Source organism: Chionomys nivalis, chromosome 8 (assembly GCF_950005125.1).
Source record: "Chionomys nivalis chromosome 8, mChiNiv1.1, whole genome shotgun sequence".
Taxonomy (NCBI): Eukaryota; Metazoa; Chordata; class Mammalia; order Rodentia; family Cricetidae; genus Chionomys; species Chionomys nivalis.
Window position 1 is genome coordinate 76,229,326 of NC_080093.1, and position 22,284 is coordinate 76,251,609.

General features: G+C 40.3%; 1 protein-coding gene across 1 annotated transcript in view; it reads right to left on the bottom strand.

Moving 5' to 3' along the window:
• Nucleotides 1-22,284, bottom strand: part of LOC130879911 (ankyrin repeat domain-containing protein 26-like) — a 90,273-nt gene that overhangs the window by 33,850 nt on the left and 34,139 nt on the right. The window contains exons 13-16 of the mRNA XM_057778735.1: nt 7,061-7,133; nt 4,834-4,896; nt 2,700-2,770; nt 248-408 (exon numbers count right to left, since the gene is read on the bottom strand). Coding sequence (XP_057634718.1) covers nt 248-408; nt 2,700-2,770; nt 4,834-4,896; nt 7,061-7,133 — 368 coding nt within the window. The remainder of the gene's footprint in view (nt 1-247; nt 409-2,699; nt 2,771-4,833; nt 4,897-7,060; nt 7,134-22,284) is intronic.

Consider the following 22,284-nt stretch of genomic DNA (forward strand, 5'->3'; position numbering starts at 1 on the left):
GGAAATTTCAAATGAATACTACCTTCAAAAATTACTTATTCATTTGGAGACAATGATACTACCTTTTTTTACAATCTTCCAATCCTAGTTATTATTTTTATACAAAATACTTACCAATGTGATCAGAAAAACTTCGTGATTACTTATTTATTTTTATAATATCTCAAGTAGAAGTAAAGTTTGTTAATCTAAATTATAATTTTATAGAACAAACATAATGTCCTCTTGTGCAATATCACATTCTTACCCATCCTGCTCTTTGCTGTCAGTACTAGGAGACCGCTGGCAGCTAGTCGTCCCATTCTTCCTTGTTAGAGGTGATCTACCGCCACCATGGTCAAGAGCAGCAGCGCACAGGCTCTCTGACGCTTCCCCTCCGTCCCATTCCTGCTTCCTTTCTTCTTCAACCTTTAACGAAGGCTTGAGACAAAAGATAGCTACTAACTTTTCCACAATTAACACCCACTGTTTTAGTATATTTTTATCACCTGACTCTTGGTTTCAAGTAGTGGAACACAAGTGCTGAGTGGATAGTATGGGACTGTGGAAAGCGAGGCGCTTCTCAAACAATAGGAGCCAAGATCCACAGCAGCCTTTCCTGCCTTCTCTGAATAAGAACCGCCAAGAAAGCCTCAGAGTGATTCACTCAGTGCTCTTAAGGGGGTATTGCCTGCTTTGTTTGCAAGAAGCTTTTTAAAAAATTCAACTTTTGGATTTATTACCTTTTTCTATAACTGTGAGTCTAGGCAGATGACCAACTTTCCAAGGCCTGACTATAGCACCCCTGCCCCAGGAATTCATCTTTCTGTTTTCTCCACAATTGCACTTTCAAAAAAGATTTTACTTTTACCTTATTCACTTAACAACTGCCTTCTCTCAGCAAAGTGTAGGTTCCACGTGGCTTGCCTACTCTTGTTCACTGGCCTTCCCCTCACATGGCATATATCGAGAACTTTGTAATTATTTGATTAATTAGTAAGATCCCATTAGCTGTTTCATTCAGGTTAAGACTTAAAGGAGCTAGGAGGGGGAAGTGATCAACCTTGACAGGAGGGGAGGAGGCTCAAAGACACTACCTAGGAAAATGCCAAAGTTTTTTAAAATAAAAATATGGAAGACCCATATTTCTGAGGATTGGAACCAGAGGTTTGTTTCATTCTGCATGTAAAATATCTAAGCAGAGGGCCTGGAGACAGGGCTCAGTGGTTAAGAACACTTGCAGAGGGAGCAGGCTTGGTTCCTAGTACCGAGAGGGCAGCTCAGAACTTCTGTTACCTTCACCTCCCAGGGGATCTGTTGCCCTCTTCTGGCCCCTGTGGGCACTTAAACTAGTGGTTTATCTTCCAAAGCCATCCAATCTAGCATTGGGTTTCTCTTCTCTTCGGGTCCTTCTTTTGCACCCCTCTTGGCTCTGGAAGGTGGTCCGTCACTGCATCTGCTCTTTCACTCTGGGCTTCCGCTGGGAAAATGGAAGTTAGTTGTGTCACCTTCCTGCAGGATCAGCTGAAGTAGAATTTTAGCTTTTCTGTCTGGACTGATTTTTCTGGTATTTAATATCTGCATACAAATGGATAACTGTAAATCTATTTTTGCCATCAGGTGCCCAAGCAATTCTTCATGCCATGGGGCACAGAGCGCCACCTTTCCTCTTCTGACACACCTTCACAATCAGCAATGCTTCTTCAGATGAAGTTTTCATGGAGGTCCTTCTGTCTATGTGTTGCTTTATTGGTTAGTGAATATAGCTGTTCCAGCCAGTGACTTAGCAGAATAGGACAAGGCAGGAGTTCCTAGCAGATAGAGGAGGAGGGAGTATGCAGATTCAGGGAGAAGCCATGTAGCCACCACAGGAGACAGGCTCCTCTACCAGAGCTTGCAGAAACTTTGCTGGTAGGCCATGACCTCATGGTGATGCACAGATTAATGGAGATGGGTTAGTTTAGGATACAAGAGCTAGCTAGAAATACGTTTAAGCTATTGACCAAACAGTATTGAAAATAATTTAGTTTCTATGTGATTATTTCGGGAGTCTGGGCAGCTGGGAAATGGACAAGCAGCCTCCCCCAACAGTTAAGTGACACAGTATATTTTATTACCTAACTTTAAAAAGATTTACTTTTATTATTTTAAAATTTTGCATAGATGTGTGCCTGTGTGTGGAAGGTGCACGTGGATACAGATGCTAAGGAGCCCAGAGAGGGCATGATCCCAGGAGCAAGTTACGGGTGGTTGTGAACTGCCTAGTGTGGATGCTGAGAACCAAGCTGGACTGGGTCCTTGGGAAGAGCTGGATGTGCTCTGAAGCACTGAGCCAGTTCTCCATGCCCAACCGAACATTTTTTGATATCAAAACATATGATACAATTAAGTTTGGATCAAAAAATTACTTGATAATATACTTGGATTTACCAGAAAAACTTAGAAAGTATGACTTTTACAAGGTTATTTGATGCCTCTTTGGGCAAGAAGCATCACCTACCATTACTTTTGAACTTATCTCTTGATTTGTGTTTATCTTTACAAACCAATGTATCTCAGAACTTCGGCGTTCTCTTTTGGAATCAAGTGCCAAGTATCTGCTTGGGAAACGTTAGAGTCACATGAGAAGCCAACATTCCAGGATTCTCCAAACTTTATCAAACATAATTAAATCAGAGAAGACAGTGTTAGCTATCAGGTAAGAGGGAGCCACCACACACCTGACACTGCTTATCTTCATTTCTGGCAGGCCCTTTGTGCTCTTCCTCCGAAGTCAATTCTAAGCCTGGCTCTGCTGAGAAACGTGTGTATAGTTAAAATTAATTACTTAAAACAGTTAAGGCAATAGGTATTATGAGACTGATAGAAAATAATAACTGATAAACAATATTTTTCTTTTCATTTTCTAAATTAAGAATTTTTAGCTGAATGTTACTTTTGTAGGAAATGCTCCTTATTATCCAAAAATTGGGAGATAATTACAGTTGTCCACAATTTTAACAGTTCTGGAGATATACTAGATGCCACAAATGCTCTAATAAAGATACTTACTTTCAAAAACATTAAAAAAAGAGAGAAAAATACAAATTCACGTTAAATCTTGTCTACTTTTTGATGATAACTTATAAACAGCCTAGGCAGAATGCTTATCGAAATGACTTCCCATACTCTTACTCCTTTCATGCATTTACCAATGAACAAACACCTGTCCTTTTATCTGAAATGTTTTTGTCTAGTATTCAAAATTTCTTTTCTTTTAAATTCAGCATGAAATACTACACAATACTATACTATATAATAAACTAAATATGGCTCTTTCTTTGGTGACCTAGTCAGTTTTCCATTGCTGCAATAAATATCCAAAACAACTCATCTCACAGTACATTATTGAAAAAGTCTGGATAGAGAGTCAAGGCAGGGGCCTGGTGTTGTAATACAAGCGGCAGGGCTGAGTCCCCGGCACCCGGCCGCCCGCATGGCTTAGCTTATACCCCGAAATAATTACACGGAAACTGTATTTTTTTAATCACTGTCTGGCCCATTAGTTTTAGCCTCTTATTGGCTAGCTCTTACATATTGATTTAACCCATTTTTAATATTTTGTGTAGCACCATGAGCTGGCTTACCAGGAAAGATCTTAACCTGCATCTGTCTGGAGTGGGAGAATCATGGCGACTCCCTGACTCGGCTTCTTTTTCCCAGCATTCTGTCTGTTTACTCCACCCACCTAAGGGCTGGCCTATAAATGGGCTTCATTCAAAAGCTCTGTCTCCAGCAGGAGCCAGACAGAGATCGCGATGGTGGCACAGCCCAGAAAGCCGGTATTTTAAAACAGCCAGTTTTTTCCTGTTGTTGAGTCAGGACAATTTTTTTGCAGCATGCAACCCAGAAACAGCAAAAAGCTGTCTTAAATTTTCTCTGTGTCCTTTTTAAGCCCTCTCAGGTTTAACGTGGAGTTTATTAGCACGTTGGGTGCCAAAATGTGGTGACTCAAATGAATGCAGACAGATTATATAGATATATACAGCTTTAATAAGGAAATAGACTTACAGGACCACAGGTTTCCGCGGAGCGCAGCGGAGCAAAAGAAGAAAAAGGGGCTGCTGGGATCACACCCGGCAGATTTATCCGTAAACATTAGCCCGAGGCGAACACGCCCCCAATGGGTGGGGCTATATCCCTACAGCCTGGAGGCAGGAGCTGATGCAGATGCTACTTACTGCCATCCCTAGCCCCCATAGCCTTCTTTCTTATAGAACCCAGGACAATTCCAAGGAGTAGCATCACCTACAGTGGGCTTGGCTCTCCCACATCAATCATTAATCAAGAAAATGAACTAAAGACTTTCCTGTAGACCAGTCTGGGGGAGGCATTTTATCAATTGCGGTTATCTACTTCTAGATGATTCTAGCTGTGTCCAGTTGACAAAAACCAATGAACACATCTAGAAAAAGAGTTGCTTCTTTGCAGCTGCTTTTGTTTCCTAACAGTTCTTCATAGCATGTTTATTTACCATTTGAACTGAATTGGAGGAAACAGTAGGTCATCTTTGTATAAGATTACTGTACTCAACAAGGATTGGGTTTCTGTGAGCTGCTAGGTATGGGAATTCAATCCTTCTACTCCATTTGTGAGAAAAATGAATTAGAAACAAGAAGAGAGATTTCTCCATTGGTTTAATAAATTTCTCTTCAAAGTAATTTTTATTATTTTAAAGGTTACCTGGTGTGAACACCTGTGCATCCCCGACTCCTTTCATTTGATCAGGGAGAGAATCTTTCCTTTTTCTGTTAGGCTGGATGAGATTTGAAACAAGATGGTTAATACATATTGCATGTAATATGATACACATACTTAATAATTCAAGATAGAAGGTAAATGTTATTACCAGCCAGTGAAGATATTTCTCTGGATTTTCTAAAATGCAAAGGGAGACACATGGTTAATTATTCTTAAATACAACAAAGCCAGACATACATCTGTGCATTCCTATGACAGAACTAGATCTCTGTGTACTCCTTTGAGAAGGGCTGGTATAGCTATCAATATTTTGTAAATTTGCAGGTAACATGATATATATTGTAAAGAAAAAGACATAGGAATGTAGGTTCAATAAAACGTGCAGATGACATTTCAGAAGTGAGATTATATTTCCAGTAACCACAGCCAAGAGGAGAGAGAATGCAAACCAGTGTGGCTCTGCTGACTGATACAGAGTAGTGGTCTCCCATTAGAACAAATCATGACCTTCAGACAAAAAACGCCAAAGATGATGGTGGGGTATTATAGTGTGTATCTCTAGTGCATCACATATTGATCATGTATTCTATTTCTCCTGTAATTTAGAGGACCAAAAGCTTTCTATCACTTTGGCCTAAGATAGAATTCATTTCAGGCTTCCAAGTTGTTTTCATTTTTCATGACCATGTTTGCTACTGAGCCTGGCCCGAAGTTCCTTGATCCACCCCTGATGGGGAAGAGTCTTCTGTTTTGTGTTGCTTTCATTGGTTAATTAATAAAGAAACTGCCTTGGTCTTTGATAGGCCAGCCCTTAGGTGGGTGAAGTAAACAGAACAGAATGCTGGAAGAAAGAAGCTGAGTCAGTCAGTTGCCATGATTCTCCCACTCCAGACAGATGAAGGTTAAGATCTTTCCGGGTAAGCCACCTTGTGGTGTTACACAGATTATTAGAAATGAGTTAATTGAGATGTGAGAATTAGCCAATAAGAGGCTGGAACTAATGGGCCAGGCAGTGTTTAAAAGAATACAGTTTCTGTGTAATTATTTTGGGTAAAGTTAGCCAGGTGGCAGGAAGCGGCCCACCGTTCCTACTACACACCCCATGCAAGAGTGTTTAAACCACAAGTAGGAGATAATACATGTTTTTAACACTGAAATAAATAAAGTTTTCAGATGGAAAAAATACACTCATTTCCCCAAGCATATCTTAGTAAATTTCTATACTTTAAAACCAGTGCCATATTTAATAAAAGTAACAAGAGTATCAAAAGAATGTGAATAACTTCATAATGTCTTTTGTATCTGAAATTACTATGGTTTAATATGCCATAAGACAATTTAAAGGATTTTTTTTATTAATCAAACTTGTCTTTTGATGATTTTGTAATGTACACAATGAGTTCTGACTGCACACAATCTACCCCCTCTTATCCACAGGAAATACCCCCTATGACTGGACACTGCTGTTAATAAAGGCTTTTTTTATGAAACAAATATCTTAATGAACATAAGTTCTCTTTTAAAACACCAGTTCAATGCTTGAATATTCCAATTAAATTTTGTAAATAGTTAATATCAGTGAATCTCTGACTTTGAAGGCTGATATCTGAGATAGAAAAAATGAGTGGCTGAGACTTTTCCCAGTCAGTAGAAGTCCTTTCTGATCCCAACATTCTCTGGGGCTCTTATCATACCGAATCCATCTCATGTTAGTAATCTCAACCCGCTCATCACCCCCTACCCCCGTGAAAGCACCCAGACAACATGGTTCCTTTGTGCTCTTCTCCCCTGAAAACTTCTCCATGTCAAACAGTTCTCTACAGCTGTTCCTATAATGTTCCTAATACATTATAAAGGCATCACTATCACCACTTCTTGTCTACTGAGCAGTAAACTTTAGACTTATCATATTGTCATATTGATCTGCTACCTTATGAAGACTATGTAATATATATATATATATATATATATATATATATATATATATATATATATATGGTACATCATAGCTTATGGTTCATGTATTTGCCTCCTTTCCTCCTCACTTAGCCTCTGTACTCTAGGCTTTTTTATTCTTCATTCCCACTTTTCATATTCTCAATTCCTCCCATTCTTTTGGTCTTAGAATCTTGAACAGGAAATATTATTCTTAGAGGGTTCCCCTCAACGAAACCCATGGCTAAAACCAGAGAAGACATAGGACTTAGTATCATCTCATTTCTCCATTTTCTTTCTGTGCATTCAATAGGAAGCAGCCCTTGATTGTTAGTAGACACCCGTGGTCATGTTCAAATAAATATTCCACCAGGTCAAATGGCAGCTTTAACCACACAGCTCTTACCTACTGCTTGGCCATTTACTTGTAACATTCCATCAACACCAATGCGAATAAGTGGAAGAGTCTCAGAGACACTCTGTAAAATTTAACACCAAGAGTGAGTTGCACATAGCACTTTCTGAACAGATAAATGCTGGTTCAAAAGGTATTTGACATAAAAATAAAACAAACATATCCCAAAAAGCCAAGATTTTTAACGGGCAATATTAATGCTCTTTAGACCGGCTGCTCTTTTATCTTCAGTGGCTCCTGACCACCATCAATGCATTTACATGGGAAATACGGATGTGCAGACTGCTCCAGGGTTAACTTCAGTGGCTGCAACTCTACCTCTATCCCTCACTTCAAAGCAGGGGGCATAGTCTTTTTTTTTTTGCCCCAAGACAGGGTTTCTCTGTGTGGTCCTGGCTGTCCTGGTCCTAGCTCTATAGACCAGACTGGCCTTCAACTCAGAGATCTGCCTGCCTCTGCCGAGTGCTAGCATTAAAGGCGTTCATTGCCACCTCTTGGTCAGAGGGCTTTTTTTTTTTTTTTGGTTTTTCAAGACAGGGTTTCTTCGTGTAGCTTTGGAGTCTGTCCTGGAACTAGCTCTTGTAGACCAGGCTGGTCTCAAACTCACGGAGATCCTACTGCCTCTGCCTCCCGAGTGCTGAGATTCAAGGCGTGCACCACCACTGCCTGGCTCAGAGGGCATGTTCTTAAAAATACACTTGCTACAGTACAGCAACTATATTCTGAAACACTATAATCTTCCCACACAATTTATCCCCCGTGTTATGTCTTCTGACATGATGCTTTGCAGTGTATCACAGGCACAAAAAGGACATTGAAAAGTTCCTTTATCTAAGCGAATAAGAACTTTCAAAGTATTTGTATAGGAAAAATATTTGATAAACATACTAAGTTAGTATAAAAATGATTTGTTACATTAAAATACACACATACAAATGTTATATATCATCAACTTTATCCCAACTGAAATATGACCATTAAAATGGTATCAAGACGTAGTTAAAAGGAAGTCTAAGAATACTTGTGCATTTTCTCTTCTACACAATTCAAGGCAAAAAATGAGATAGGTGGTAGTGGTGTATGCTTTTAATTCCAGCACTCGGGAGGCAGAGTTTGATGGATTTCTGATGCATGATTAATAAAAATTGAGAGAGAAATTGGGGTTCAACCTGAAGGTCAGAAAAGGAAAGCAACCAGCCACTGGCTCTTACCTCAGTCTGAAATGGCGATCCTGCCTCCAAGAATTTCAGAATGAGACTGTGTCTGAGAGCTGTCTCCTCCCGTTTTATATTCCTCTCTAGTTCTGGGATTAAGGGTGTGCACCACTGGGATTAAAGGCATGCACTGTCTTGTTTCTATGGCAACTTGTGTGGCTACTGGGATTAAAGGTGTGTGTTACCACAGCCTGGCCTGTAAGGCTGACCACTAGAGCTGTTTAACCCTCTGAGCTTCAGGCAAGCTTTATTTATTAAAATACAAATGAAACGTCACTACAGATCTCTGTGAATTCGAGGCCAGCCTGGTCTACAGAGTGAGTTCCAGGACAGCTGGAGATAAATCTAGAAACCCTGTCTCAAAAATCCAAAAAAAAAAAAAAAAAAAAAAAGATTATGATAATGGTACTGCAATTTCAAAATTATTCCAAGTTATTCAAGGCACAATGACGAACAAACAGGATGCACTCTTTTGTCCAGAACATTCTCTTCCAATGCAGAGTTTCCCAAGACTGACTCCTCTTTACTCAGAAAGATCTGTGACTACAGAGCTTCTTTATTCCCACCCCATCCTAAGTACAAAGCCTTTCCATATTCTCTAACCCAAAATTAACTATTTTCGACATAAAAGCCATTTGAATGACTTTTATTTCTGTATTTACTTGCTTTCTTTTGCTAGTGATGGGGCCAGGTACTCACAGATGCTAAGGGACTCACAGGGACTCCCACCACCAGCCCATTACTTGTAGACGTTTCTTGCTGCCTTGATTTTCTACTCAGTTACTATAGCATAGTCATCCTAGGGCACACAGTGGTCACACAATGGCAGAAAATTCTTCAATTTCAAAATATTTAAAACTTTATAAGAAAGGACTCAAACACCACTTTATTCCAATTAGATATATTCTTTAACAGTCTATTTCCTTTCTTTCTTTATTTTTTTTATTTTTCGAGACAGGGTTTCTCCATAGCTTTTGGTTCTTGTCCTGGAACTAGCTCTTGTAGACCAGGCTGGCCTCGAACTCACAGAGATCCACCTGCCTCTGCCTCCCGAGTGCTGGGATTAAAGGCGTGCGCCACCACCGCCCGGCTTCCTTTCTTTTTTTTTAACACCAACAATGAGTCCTTTTACTAAGTACAAAGAACATCTATGTCTCAACTGAAGAAGAATTTGGGAGATAGGGTTTATATCATAAATTGTTTTTTATTTTTGAGAATCTCATGCATGTACATAATAAAATATGATCACATATACCTCCATATTCCCATCACAAATCCCAGCCTATGCTCCCTTCCAGTTGTATGTCTTTTCTTTGGTAACTCACCAAGTCCAGTTAGTCCTGCCAATGTGCATGGGTGTGGGGCCATCCACTGGAGTGAAGGAAACTTTCAAGTGGCCACATGCTCAATTAGGAACAACTGTCCCTCCTGAGCCTATCCATTGCCACTAGCTTCCCAGAAAGGGGCAAGTCTTGGAGCGATCTACCCCGTCTATGCAGAGATCTTTCCGACCAGAGCTTGTGCAGAGAGCTATAACTGCTGTAAAGTCATGAGTGAAGCAACCATGTCATGTTCAGGAGACAGCATCTCAGACCATTCCTTCCCATTCTCCAGGTTATGTTCTTTGGAACAGAATGAACTTCCCTTCATAGCGCTGCATCCACGGTCATCGCTATTTCTTTTTTTTTCTTTCTTTCTTTTTTTTTTTTTATTCTTTTTTAATTAAAATTTCCAACTGCTCCCCGTTTCCCATTTCCCTCCCCTCCTCCCACACATTGCCCCCTCCCCCCACTCCCCTCCCCCATCCCCATTCCTCTTCTCCTCCCCCCAGTCCATTCCCCCTCCCTCTCGATACTGAAGAGCAGTCCAAATTCCCTGCCCTACAGGAAGACCAAGGTCCTCCCACTTCCATCCAGGCCCAGGAAGGTGAGCATCCAAACAGGCTACGCTCCCACAAAGCCAGTTCATGTATTAGGATCGAAACCTAGTGCCATTGTCCTTGGCTTCTCATCAGCCTTCATTGTCCGCCATGTTCAGAGAGTCCAGTTTCAACCCATGCTTATTCAGTCCCAGTCCAGCTGGCCTTGGAGAGCTCCCAATAGATCAGTTCCACTGTCACAGTGGGTGGGTGCACGCCTCGTGGTCCTGATTTCCTTGCTCATGTTCTCCCTCCTTCTGCTCCTCATTTGGACCTTAAGAGCTCAGACCATTGCTCCAATTTGGGTCTCTGTCTCTCTCTCGATCTATCGCCAGTTGAAAGTTCCTGTGCCATTTTCCTTGGCCTCTTGTCAGCTCTCATTGTCCGCCACATTCCGAGAGTCCGGTTTTATCCCATGTTTTTTCAGTAGCAGTCCAGCTGACCTTGGTGAGCTCCCAATAGATCGCCCCACTGTCTCAGTGGTTGGGTGCACCCCTCATGGTCCTGACTTCCTTGTTCATGTTCTCTCTCCTTCTGCTCCTCATTATAACCTTGGGAGCTCAGTCCGGTGCTCCAGTGTGGGTCTCTGGCTCTATCTCCATCCATCGCTAGATGAAGGTTCTATGGCGATATGCAAGATATTCATCAGTATGATTATAGGATAGGTTCATTTCAGGTTCCCTATCCTCAGGTGCCCCAATGAACTAACTGGGGACATTGCCCTGGGCATCTGGTAGCCATTCCAAGTTCAAGTCTCTTGCCACCCCTTAGGTGGCTCCCTTACCTAAGGTATGAGTTTCCCTGCTCCCCTATCCAACCTTCCTTTATCCCCAATCACCCTGATTCCCCCAGTTCCCCTCATCCTCTCCTTCACACTTTTCTCTCCCCATCACCCCTCATCCCCATCCCACCCCACCCCCAAGATTCCAATTTTTTGCCCATCAGTCATGTCTATTTCCCATAGCTGGGAGGATATCTATATGTTTTTCCTTGGGTTTACCCTCTTGTTTAGCTTCTTTAGGATCACAAATTATAGACTCAGTGGCCCCTATCCATGGCTAGAAACCAATTATGAGTGAGTAAATCCCATGTTCTTCTTTTTGGGTCTGGGTTACCTCACTAAGGATCGTATTTTCTATTTCCATCCATTTGCATGCAAAATTCGAGAAGTCATTGTTTTTTACCGCAGAGTAGTACTCTAATGTGTATATATTCCACACTTTCTTCATCCATTCTTCCATTGAAGGGCATCTAGGTTGCTTCCAGGTTCTGGCTATTACAAATAATGCTGCTATGAACATAGTTGGACAAATGCTTTTGTCATATGATAGGGCATCTCTTGGGTATATTCCCAAGAGTGGTATTGCTGGGTCCAGGGGTAGGTTGATCCCAATTTTTCTGAGAAACCACCACACTGATTTCCAAAGTGGTTGCACAAGTTTGCAGTCCCACCAGCAATGGATGAGGGTACCCCTTTCTCCACAACCTCTCCAGCAAAGGCTATCCTTGGTGTTTTTGATTTTAGCCATTCTGACAGGTGTAAGATGATATCTCAAAGTTGTTTTGATTTGCATTTCTCTGATCGCTAAGGAGGTTGAGCATGACCTTAAGTATCTTTTGGCCATTTTAACTTCTTCTGTTGAGAATTCTCTGTTCAGTTCAGTGCCCCATTTTTTAATTGGGTTAATTATCCTTTTAAAGTCTAGTTTCTTGAGTTCTTTATATATTTTGGAGATCAGACCTTTGTCTGTTGCGGGGTTGGTGAAGATCTTCTCCCAGTCAGTAGGCTGCCTTTTTGTCTTAATGACAGTGTCCTTTGCTTTACAGAAGCTTCTCAGTTTCAGGAGGTCCCATTTATTCAATGTTGCCCTTAATGTCTGTGCTGCTGGGGTTATACATAGGAAGCGATCTCCAGTGCCCATATGTTGTAGGGTACTTCCCATTTTCTCTTCTATCAGGTTCAGTGTGTTCAGATTGATATTGAGGTCTTTGATCCATTTGGACTTGAGTTTTGTGCATGGTGATAGATATGGGTCTATTTTCATTCTTCTACAGGTTGACATCCAATTGTGCCAGCACCATTTGTTGAAGATGCTCTCTTTTTTCCATTGTATACTTTTAGCTCCTTTATCAAAAATCAGTTGTTCATAGGTTTGTGGGTTAAAATCCGGGTCTTCTATACGATTCCATTGGTCGACTTCTCTGTTTTTATGCCAGTACCACGCTGTTTTCATTACTGTAGCTCTGTAATAGAGTTTGAAGTCAGGGATGGTAATGCCTCCAGAAGTTCCTTTATTGTATAAGATTGTTTTGGCTATCCTGGGTTTTTTGTTTCTCCATATAAAGTTGATTATTGTCCTTTCAAGATCTGTGAAGAATTTTGATGGGATTTTAATGGGGATTGCATTGAATCTATAAATTGCCCTTGGTAGAATTGCCATTTTTACTATGTTGATTCTCCCTATCCAAGAGCAAGGGAGATCCTTCCATTTTCTGGTATCCTCTTCAATTTCTTTCTTCAATGCCTTAAAGTTTTTGTCAAATAGATCTTTCACTTCCTTGGTTAGAGTTACCCCAAGATATTTTATGCTGTTTGTGGCTATCGTGAAAGGTGATGATTCTCTTATTTCTCTCTCTGCTTCCAGATCCTTTGTGTATAAGAGGGCGACTGATTTTTTGGAGTTGATCTTGTATCCTGCCACATTACTAAAGGCGTTTATCAGCTGTAGGAGTTCTTTGGATGAGTTTTTGGGGTCGCTCATGTACACTATCATATCATCTGCAAATAATGCAAGTTTAACTTCTTCCTTTCCAATTTGAATCCCCTTTATCCCCTTATGTTGTCTTATTGCTATTGCTAAAACTTCGAGAACTATATTGAAGAGGTATGGAGAGAGTGGACAGCCTTGGCGTGTTCCTGATTTTAGTGGAATGGCTTTAAGTTTCTCTCCATTTAATTTGATATTAGCTGTCGGCTTGCTGTATATAGCTTTAATTATATTTAGGTATGACCCTTGTATCCCTAATCTCTCCAAGACTTTTATCATAAAGGGATGTTGAATTTTGTCAAATGCTTTTTCAGCATCTAATGAAACAATCATATGGTTTTTTTCTTTCAGTTTATTTATATGATGGATTACATTGATAGATTTGCGTATGTTAAACCAGCCCTGCATCTCTGGTATGAAGCCTACTTGATCATAATGGATAATTTTTCTAATGTGTTCTTGGATTCGGTTTGCCAGAATTTTGTTGAGGATTTTTGCGTCGATGTTCATGAGTGAGATTGGCCTGTAATTCTCTTTCTTGGTTGGGTCTTTGTGTGGTTTTGGTATCAGAGTTACTGTAGCTTCATAAAAGGAATTTGGCAATGACTCTTCTGTTTCTATATTGTGAAATACATTAAGGAGAATAGGTATTAGGTCTTCTTGGAAGTTCTGGTAGAATTCCGCATTGAAACCATCTGGTCCTGGACTTTTTTTGGAAGGGAGGTTTTTGATAACAGCTTCTAATTCTTCACGACTAACAGGTCTATTTAGGTTGTTCACCTGGTCCTGGTTTAACTTTGGTAAATGGTATTTATCTAAAAAAGCGTCCATTTCTTTTACATTTTCCAGTTTTGTGGCATACAGGCTTTTGTAGTAAGATCTAATGATTCTCTGAATTTCCTCTGTGTCTGTGGTTATGTCTCCCTTTTCATTTCTGATCTTATTAATTTGCAAATTCTCTCTCTGCCGTTTGATTAGTTTGGATAGGGGTTTATCAATCTTGTTGATTTTCTCCAGGAACCAGCTTTTTGATTCATTGATTCTTTCAATTGTTTTCTGTGTTTCTATTTTGTTGATTTCAGCCCTCAGTTTGATTATTTCCAGTCTTCTACCCCTTCTAGGTGAGTCTGCTTCTTTTTTTTTCTAGAGCTTTCAGGTGGGCTGTTAAGTCTCCAATGTGTGCTTTCTCTGTTTTCTTTAAGTGGGCAGTTAGTGCTATGAACTTTCCTCTCAGAACTGCTTTCATAGTGTCCCATAGGTTTGAGTATGTTGTTTCTTTATTTTCATTGTCTTCAAGGAATACTTTAATTTCTTTCTTTATTTCTTCCTTAATCCAGGTATGGTTCAGTAGTTGACCATTCAGTTTCCATGAGTTTGTAGGCTTTCTGGGGGTAGCATTGTTGCTGAATTCTAGCTTTAATCCATGGTGATCTGATAAGATACAGGTGGTTATTAATATTTTTTTGTAACTGTGGATGTTTGCTTTGTTACCGAGTATGTGGTCGATTTTTGAGAAGGTTCCATGAGCTGCAGAGAAGAAGGTATATTCTTTCCTATTTGGGTGGAATATTCTATAGATGTCTGTTAAGTCCATTTGATTCATTACCTCCATTAATTCTCTTATTTCTCTGTTAGGTTTCTGTCTACTTGACCTGTCCATTGGTGAGAGAGGAGTATTAAAGTCTCCTACTATTAATGTGTGCGGTTTGATGGCTGCCTTGAGTTTTAACAATGTTTCTTTTACGTACGTGGGTGCTTTTATATTAGGGGCATAGATATTCAGGATTGAGACTTCATCCTGATGAATTGTTCCTGTTATGAGTAGAAAATGTCCCTCTCCATCTCTCCTGATTGATTTAAGTTTGAAGTCAACTTTGTTAGAAATTAGTATGGCCACCCCTGCTTGTTTCTTAGGTCCATTTACTTGATAAGCCTTATCCCAACCCTTTACTCTGAGTAAGTGCCTGTCTTTGTGGTTGAGGTGTGTTTCTTGTAAACAGCAGAATGTTGGATCCTGTTTTCGTATCCAATCTCTTAGTCTGTGCCTTTTTATAGGAGAGTTGAGTCCATTGACATTAAGTGATATTAATGACCAGTGGTTGTTAACTCCGGTCATTTTTTAAGTTGTAAATTTTGTGTGTTCCCCTTCTTTGTGTTGCGCTGGTGAAGGGTCTCTAGTTGTCTGAGATATTGTGGTCATTGTTGGACTCCTTGGTTAGTGATTTTCCTTCTATTACTTTCTGTAAGGCTGGATTTGTGGCTACGTATTGTTTAAATTTGTTTTTATCCTGGAAAATTTTGTTTTCTCCATTTATAGTGAACGAAAGCTTGGCTGGGTATAGTAGTCTGGGCTTGCATCCATGGTCTCTTAGTTTCTGCAGTACATCTATCCAGGACCTTCTGGCTTTCATGGTTTCCATAGAGAAGTCAGGTGTAAGTCTGATAGGTTTACCTTTATAAGTAACTTGGCCTTTTTCCTTTGCTGCTCTTAGTATTCTTTCTTTATTCTGTATGCTTTGTGTTTTGATTATTATATGGCGAGAGGATGTTTTTTTTTGATCCAGCCTATTCGGTGTTCTGTATGCTTCTTGAACCTTCATAAGTATATCTTTCTTTAGGTTGGGAAAGTTTTCTTCTATAATTTTATTAAATATATTTTCTGGACCGTTGAGCTGCGCTTCTTCTCCTTCTTCTATTCCTATTATTCTTAGGTTTGGTCTTTTTTTTTTTTTTTTTTTTTCTTTTTTTTTTTTTTTTTTTTTTTTTATTTTTATTCTTTTTTAATTAAAATTTCCACCTGCTCCCCGTTTCCCATTTCCCTCCCCTCCTCCCAAATATTGCCCCCTCCCCCCACTCCCCTCCCCCTATCCCCACTCCTCTTCTCCTCCCCCCACACCATTCCCCCTCCCTCTCGATACTGAAGAGCAGTCCAAATTCTCTGCCCTGCGGGAAGACGAAGGTCTTCTATCTACGTCCAGGAAGGTGAGCTTCTAAACAGGCTAAGCTCCCACAAAGCCAGTTCATGTATTAGGATTGAAACCTAGTGCCATTGTCCTTGGCTTCTCATCAGTCTTCGTTGACCGCCATGCTCAGAGAGTCCGGAATCAACCCATGCTTATTCAGTCCCAGACCAGCTGGCCTTGGTGGGCTCCTAATAAATCAGTTCCACTGTCACAGTGGGTGGGTGCATCCCTCGTGGTCCTGATTTTTTGCTCTTGTTCTCCCTCCTTCTGCTCCTCATTTGGACCTTAAGAGCTCAGACCGTTGCTCCAAATTGAGACTCTGTCTCTACCTTGATCCATCGCCAGATGAAGGTTCTAAGGTGATATGCAAGATATTCATCAGTATAGGATAGGGTCATTTCAGGTTCCCTCTCCTTAGTTGCCCAAGGTACCAGCTGGGGACATATTCCTGGACACCTGCGAACCCCTCTAGAGTCAAGTCTCTTGCCAACCCTAAGATGGCTCCCTTAGATAGGATATATACTTCGCTGCTCCCGTATCCATCCTTCCTATATCCCAACCATCCCAATCCCCCGAGCTCCTCCCATCCTCCCCTTCTCATATTTCTCATCCCATTTCCCCTTTGCCCCATGCCACCTCACCCGCAAGTTCCCATTTTTTGCCCTGCAATCTTGTCTACTTCCCCCTCTCCATGCGGAAGACTATATGATTTTCTTTGGGTTCACTTTCTTATTTAATTTCTATAGGATCGCACATTATATGCTTAATGTCTTTTACTTATGGCTAGAAACCGATTATGAGTGAGTACATCCCATGTTCCTCTTTTTGGGTCTGGGATACCTCACTCAGGATAGTGTTTTCTATTTCCATCCATTTGCACGCAAAATTCGAGAAGTCATTGTTTTTTACTGCTGAGTAGTACTCTAATATGTATATATTCCACACTTTCTTCATCCATTCCTCCATTGAAGGGCATCTAGGTTGTTTCCAGGTTTTGGCTATTACAAACAATGCTGCTATGAACATAGTTGAACAGATACTTTTGTCATTTGATGTGGCATCTCTTGGGTATATTCCCAATAGTGGTATTACTGGATCTTGGGGTAGGTTGATCCCTAATTTCCTGAGAAATCGCCACACTGATTTCCAAAGTGGTTGCACAAGTTTGCATTCCCACCAGCAATGAATGAGTGTGCCTCTTTCTCCACAACCTCTCCAGCAAAGGCTATCATTGGTGTTTTTGATTTTAGCCATTCTGACAGGTGTAAGATGGTATCTCAAAGTTGTTTTAATTTGCATTTCCCTTATCGCTAAGGAGGTTGAGCATGACCTTAGGTGTCTTTTGGCCATTTGAATTTCTTCTGTTGAGAATTCTCTGTTCAGATCAGTGCCCCATTTTTTTATTGGGTTCATTAGCATTTTAAAGTTTAGTTTCTTGAGTTCTTTATATATTTTGGTGATCAGACCTTTGTCTGTTGCAGGGTTGGTGAAGATCTTCTCCCAGTCAGTGGGTTGCCTTTTTGTCTTAGTGACAGTGTCCTTTGCTTTACAGAAGCTACTCAGTTTCAGGAGGTCCCATTTATTCAGTGTTGCCCTTAATGTCTGTGCTGCTGGGGATAAACGTAGGAAGTGATCTCCTGTACCCATATGTTGTAGAGTACTTCCAACTTTTTCTTCTATCAGGTTCAGTGTGTTCAGACTAATATTGAGGTCTTTAATCCATTTGGACTTGAGTTTTGTGCATGGTGATAGATATGGATCTATTTTCATTCTTCTACACGTTGACAACCAGTTCTGCCAGCACCATTTGTTGAAGATGCTCTCTTTTTTCCATTGAATACTTTTAGCTCCTTTATCAAAAATTAGGTGTTCATAAGTTTGTGGGTTAAAATCAGGGTCTTCTACTCGGTTCCATTGATCGACTTCTCTGTTTTTATGCCAATACCAAGCTGTTTTCAATACTGAGGCTCTGTAATAGAGTTTGAGGTCAGGGATGGTAATGCCTCCAGACGATCCTTTATTATATAAGATTGTTTTGGCTATCCTGGGTTTTTTGTTTCTCCATATAAAGTTGATTATTGTCCTCTCAAGCTCTGTGAAGAATTTTGATGGGATTTTAATGGGGATTGCATTGAATCTATAAATTGCCCTTGGTAGAATTGCCATTTTTACTATGTTGATCCTCCCTATCCAAGAGCAAGGGAGATCCTTCCATTTTCTGGTATCCTCCTCAATTTCTTTCTTCATTGACTTAAAGTTCTTGTCAAATAGATCCTTTACTTCCTTGGTTAGGGTTACCCCAAGATATTTTATGCTATTTGTGGCTATCGTGAAGGGTGATGCTTCTTTGATTTCCATCTCTGCTTCCTTATCCTTTGTGTATAGGAGGGCAACTGATTTTTTGGAATTGATCTTGTATCCTGCAACGCTACTAAAGGTGTTTATCAGCTGAAGGAGTTCTTTGCTGGAGTTTTTGGGGTCGCTTATGTACACTATCATATCGTCTGCAAATAATGAAAGTTTAACTTCTTCCTTTCCGATTTGAATCCCTTTGATCCCCTTATGTTGTCTTATTGCTATTGCTAGAATTTCAAGCACTATATTAAAGAGGTATGGAGAGAGTGGACAACCTTGTCGTGTTCCTGATTTTAGTGGAATAGCTTTGAGTTTCTCTCCATTTAATTTGATGTTAGCTGACGGCTTGCTATAAATAGCTTTTATTATATTTAGGAACGACCCTTGTATTCCTAATCTCTCTAAGACCTTTATCATAAAGGGATGTTGAATTTTGTCAAATGCTTTTTCCGCATCTAATGAAATGATCATATGGTTTTTTTCTTTCAGATTATTTATATGATGGATTACATTGATAGATTTTCGTATGTTGAACCAGCCCTGCATCTCTGGGATGAAGCCTACTTGATCATAATGGATAATTTTTCTAATGTGTTCTTGGATTCGGTTTGCCAGTATTTTATTGAGTATTTTTGCGTCGATGTTCATGAGTGAGATTGGCCTGTAGTTCTCTTTCTTGGTTGTGTCTTTGTGTGGTTTTGGTATCAGAGTAACTTCAGCTTCATAAAAGGAATTTGGCAATGACTTCTCTGTTTCAATATTGTGAAATACATTAAGGAGTATAGGTATTAGGTCTTCTTGGAAGTTCTGGTAGAATTCTGCATTAAAGCCGTCTGGACCTGGGCTTTTTTTGGTGGGAAGGTTTTTTATAACAACTTCTAATTCTTCGCGACTAACGGGTCTATTTAGATTGTTCACCTGGTCCTGGTTTAACTTTGGTATATGGTACTTATCTAAAAAAGTGTCCATTTCTTTTACATTTTCCAATTTTGTGGCATACAGGTTTTTGTAGTAAGATCTAATGATTCTCTGAATTTCGTCTGTGTCTGTGGTTATGTCTCCCTTTTCGTTTCTGATTTTATTAATTTGCGTATTCTCTCTCCGCCGTTTGATTAGTTTGGATAGGGGTTTATCAATCTTATTGATTTTCTCCAAGAACCAGCTTTTTGTTTCATTGATTCTTTGGATTGTTTTCTGTGTTTCTATTTTGTTGATTTCAGCCCTCAATTTGATTATTTCCAGTCTTCTACTTCTCCTAGGTGAGTCTGCTTCTTTTCTTTCTAAAGCTTTAAGGTGGGCTATTAGGTCTCCAATGTGTGCTTTCTCCGTTTTCTTTATGTGGGCACTTAATGCTATGAACTTTCCTCTTAGCACTGCTTTCATAGTGTCCCATAGGTTTGAGTATGATGAGTCTTCGTTTTCATTGAATTCAAGAAAGACTTTAATTTCTTTCTTTATTTCTTCCTTGATCCAGGTGTGGTTCAGTAGTTGACTGTCCAATTTCCATGAGTTCATAGGCTTTCTGGGGATAGCATTGTTGTTGAATTCTAACTTTAATCCATGGTGATCTGATAAGACACAGGTGGTTACCGATATTTTTTTGTAACTGTGTAAGTTTGCTTTGTTACCGAGTATGTGGTCTATTTTCGAGAAGGTTCCATGAGCTGCAGAGAAGAAGGTATATTCTTTCTTATTTGAGTGGAATGTTCTATAGATGTCTGTTAAGTCCATTTGATTCATTACCTCCCTTAATCCTCTTATTTCTCTGTTAGGTTTCTGTCTGATTGACCTGTCCATTGGTGAGAGAGGAGTGTTGAAATCTCCTACTATTAGTGTGTGTGGTTTGATGACTGCCTTGAGTTTTAGTAACGTTTCTTTTACATAAGTGGGTGCTTTTATATTAGGGGCATAGATATTCAGGATTGAGACTTCATCCTGGTGAATTGTTCCTGTTATGAGTAAAAAATGTCCATCTCCATCTCTTTTGATTGATTTTAGTTTGAAGTCAACTTTCTTAGAAATTAGTATGGCCACACCTGCTTGTTTCTTAGGTCCGTTTGCTTGATAAACCTTTTCCCAGCCCTTTACTCTGAGTAGATGTCTGTCTTTGTGGTTGAGGTGTGTTTCTTGTAAGCAGCAGAATGTTGGATCCTGTTTTCGTATCCAATCTCTTAGCCTGTGCCTCTTTATAGGTGAGTTGAGTCCATTGATATTAAGTGATATTAATGACCAGTGGTTGTTAACTCCAGTCATTTTTCCTTTCTTTCCTTCTTTCCTTTGGTAGTAGAGTTTGTGTGTTTCCCTTCTTCAAGTTGTGCTGGTGAAGGGTCATTAGATGTCTGAGTTATTGTGGGCATTGTTGGACTCCTTGGTTTGTGATTTTCCTTCAATTACTTTCTGAAGGGCTGGATTTGTGGCTACGTATTGTTTAAATTTGTTTTTATCCTGGAAAATTTTGTTTTCTCCATTTATAGTGAACGAAAGCTTGGCTGGGTATAGAAGTCTGGGCTTGCATCCATGGTCTCGTAGTTTCTGCAGTATATCTATCCAGGACCTTCTGGCTTTCATGGTTTCCATAGAGAAATCAGGTGTAAGTCTGATAGGTTTACCTTTATAGGTAACTTGACCTTTTTCCTTTGCAGCTCTTAATATTCTTTCTTTATTCTGTATGTTTTGTGTTTTGATTATTATATGACGAGGAGATGTTTTTTTTTGATCCAGTCGATTTGGTGTTCTGTATGCTTCTTGGACCTTCAAAGGAATATCTTTCTTAAGGTTGGGAAAGTTTTCTTCTATAATTTTATTAAATATATTTTCTGGACCATTGAGCTGTAGATCTTCTCCTTCTTCTATCCCTATTATTCTTAGGTTTGGTCTTTTTATTGTGTCCCAGATTTCCTGAATGTTTTGTGATGAGAATTTGTTGGTTATGCTGTTTTCTTTGATGAGAGTGTTTATTTTCTCTATGGTATCTTCAGTGTCTGAGATTCTTTCTTCTATCTCTTGTAATCTGTTGGTGGTACTTGTCTCTGTAGTTCCTGTTCGTTTATTCAAATTTTCCATCTCCATCCTTCCCTCGGTTTGTGTTTTCTTTATTACTTCCACTTCATTCTTCAAGTCTTGAACCGTTTCCCTTACCTGTTTGATTACTTTTTCTTGTTTCTCTTGGTTTTCTTGGGTATCTTTGAGAGATTTATTCATTTCCTCTACCTTTTTGTTTGTAATCTCTAATTGGTTGTGGCAGTTTTTCACCTCCTGTTTAAGGTCCTCTATTATTTTCATAAAATTCACTTTTGAGTCGAATTCTTCTAATTCTTCTGGATTAGGGTGTACACTTCTCATTTCGGGATTCCTGGATCCTGGTGATGTCACGTTGCCTTTCAAGTTGTTGGGGGAATTCTTGCATTGGCGCCTGCCCATCTTTTCCTTCAAATGGAGCCAGGAGAGGCCTGATGTCTTGGACCAGTCTTTGCTGTGACTAACTCTCTAGGTGTATCTCCTCAGTGTAGGGGCAGGAACCGTTCTCTTCCAGGTGAACTCCTCAACACCAAAACATGGATGCGTGGTATTCCAATGACCCGCGTAAAGAAGGCCGAATGCAAGGGGTCGGGCGGGGTCAAGTAGCACACAGGCGACACTGCAGTACAAGCTGGAGGTGCCTGCGCTCCCTTTCGGGGGTTGCTGAGGCCTGCCCGCTAGGCAGGCACTCACTGCTCTGGTTGGGTATCCTTAGTGTAGGGGCGTTTGTGCTCTCTACCGGGACCGTCCGCCCCAGGATAGTACACACTCACCCGTCCCGATGAAACTTCTGGCACCTACACAGGAACTCCTGGATGCCCCAATGAGCCAGGGACTAAGGGAAGTAGGGCGCAGGCAGAGCAGGTCCAGGAGATCACAGCAGAGACTGCAGCCCCAGCAGCAGGGGCCCGCTTTCCCTGGCGGGGACCTTGAGGCCTGCCCTCTAGTCAGGCACTCACTGGTCTGGGCTGGTAGCCTT